Source organism: Penaeus monodon, chromosome 29 (genome assembly GCF_015228065.2).
Source record: "Penaeus monodon isolate SGIC_2016 chromosome 29, NSTDA_Pmon_1, whole genome shotgun sequence".
Lineage (NCBI taxonomy): Eukaryota > Metazoa > Arthropoda > Malacostraca > Decapoda > Penaeidae > Penaeus > Penaeus monodon.
This window is the reverse complement of record NC_051414.1, coordinates 1,250,815-1,253,159: the sequence shown is the minus strand read 5'-3', so window position 1 is coordinate 1,253,159 and position 2,345 is coordinate 1,250,815. Positions and strand designations below refer to the sequence as shown.

The 2,345-nt window shown below is 46.7% G+C and overlaps 1 protein-coding gene across 1 annotated transcript; it reads left to right on the top strand.

Moving 5' to 3' along the window:
* Positions 1–192: 192 nt before the first annotated feature.
* LOC119591608 lies at positions 193–1,885 on the top strand. Its single transcript, XM_037940366.1, has 2 exons — positions 193–233; positions 1,459–1,885. Exons 1-2 carry the CDS (start codon positions 193–195, stop codon positions 1,883–1,885), a joined length of 468 nt encoding a protein of 155 aa, XP_037796294.1.
* The last annotated feature ends 460 nt before the right edge of the window (positions 1,886–2,345 follow it).

Sequence of the window (2,345 nt, the reverse complement as noted above, 5' to 3'; positions counted from 1 at the left end):
GACCCAAGGAGGCTATACAGATACCTTGGGATAACCGTTATTGGCAGAGGATCGCTGGCTGGAGAGAAGACAGGCGCATGGCTGGTAGCTCTACCTCGGCACGATTTCTGCTCGTTTTGCTTTATGTGGAATAATTTCTAATGAATACGAATGGCAAGCATCCTTTTTTCATTCGCCTTGGAACCACAGATCATGTCACAATTTATCAGTAGGTCGGAAGCCAGGGAACTGACGTAAATCAGCAATCGTGTGGGGTAGCGATCAGGTTTGATTGTAGCGTCGGGGTGGCTGAACGTGGTAAACTGTGGATGTCAACTCTACAAAACAGTTGCGATTTACGTCAGTTCCCATGGCTCGACCTACGATAAATTGTGACATGATCGTGGTTCAAACGGCGAATGAAAAAAGGATGCTTGCCATTCGTATCATTAGAAATTATTCCACATAAAGCAAAACGAGCAGAAATCGTGCGAGGTAGAGCTACCAGCCATGCGCCTGTCTTCTCTCCAGCCAGCGATCCTCTGCCAATAACGGTTATCCAAGGTATCTGTATAGCCTCCTTGGTCTTTTTTTATTCTATTTTATTTTTTTGGGGGAGGAGGTCACAAAGGTATCTATATGGGAGGTAGCGTTATCCCAACTGAGGTATGTGGTAACAGAAAACCAAATATGAATTTTCCCGGTTTGTTTTGTATAAGCCGCGGAGCTATTGTTATTACATAGCTTCGCAAGCTTATACAAATGTGCCAATATTTTGTTACACTGCTGATACTGATACTAACAATTAATAGAAAAAAAAATATGCGTAAATTGAAAAAAATTTTGTGTCCTGATTGGCTACCTCTGCCACCACTAACGTGATGTCATAAGCTCCACCCTATTGTGGCAGCTGTAACTTCCCAGACGGGAAAGCGGTCTGTTTAAGCGTATTGACATTCTACATATAATGGTGTCTTGTGTCCCCCCCCCCCCCCCCACATTTTGTAATAATTCAGGTGATATACTTCTCAATTTCATTCACTGAGCTCTGTGATTCCATGGATTGCATGCACAACAGTTCACCGAATTTATGTATTTCACTCATGTAGTTTATGTTATAGTAGACCTAAAGCTTGTTACATTATTTGAATGAAATCTGACTACCCTGAATTAAGGATCTTTGCAAAAAGCTAAGGTATATTTGGTACTGTGTGTGTCAAGTGCACGTATTAGCTCTGTCAAAGTGGGGCGTGGCCAAGGTAGGCGCCCGAGGCGAGATGCCAGCTAATCAATTTCCCTCCGCTCCACATGCAACCATCTTCCCTATAGCCTCCTTAGGGTTGCCATGCCTGCTCTCGCGCTCAATGGTCGAACCATCAGTTCGCCCATAATAGCTATTTGGCTAATTAACAGCTCTGCCTTGGCGCGACACGATTGAACATTATGGATACAGAAACAGAAAGATTTACCCTATTCCAGATACAAGACCCTTGTCGGAACTGTGAGAACAAACAAGAAGAAAATGCCACATCCGCTGCGGGACAAGGAAGAAGAGGAACTTGGGTCTAGTGCTTCCAACTACACGAAGGAGATGCGCCTGTACGTGACCTCCAGGACCAAAAGGAAACTGGTGCCGCAGCTGTCCCAACACACCCAGCCCAACATTGCCGCCAGTGACAAGCCAGAAATCACCAAGCTCTCAAATGCCACCAAAAGAGGGATAGACACGTTCGACCAAATGTGTGCAGTCAACTCCTGCTCGAGGAAGACCCGACACTGGCCCCTGTGCGCCGTGTATGGGATGCTGAATGCAGCATGCATAATTTCGTACATCATTAGCAGTGAAAATGTGGTTCGGGGAGGCGCCATACCGACAGAGAAACATATACATGCTGCAGTTGGGTGAGGCCCTCATCACGCCCTGGGCCCAATCACAGCTGCCCTCTTCTTTCCTGCCGTAACCTCCACCTTGATAAACACTGTCTGTGAAATACCGTCTCTGGGTAATGCTGCACGGTCGCCAGGGCTATCAAACTGCTGACGACAAGTCTTGGTGCGCTGTGCTGACTCCCCTGGCCGGCTGGGCAGGGGGGACCCGTCGCCGGTGCAACAGGTGCGCCAGCTGAAGTGCCCTCGTCATCTGTACCCTGTCTGTGGTGAACTCTATGAAATGTAAGATATACCAAACAGTAGAGTAATAGATATGTGGCGTTTTGTTCTCATTTGCCCCACATTAGCCTCGGCAAAAATGTTAAAAAAACTATTTTTTGACTAACGAAAAAATTTTTTTTTCGTGGGCTCCATACGCTCCCAGCAACGGTTCGAGGCTGGGGCGCGGACGGAGCAGGATCAGACAGAAGAAATCG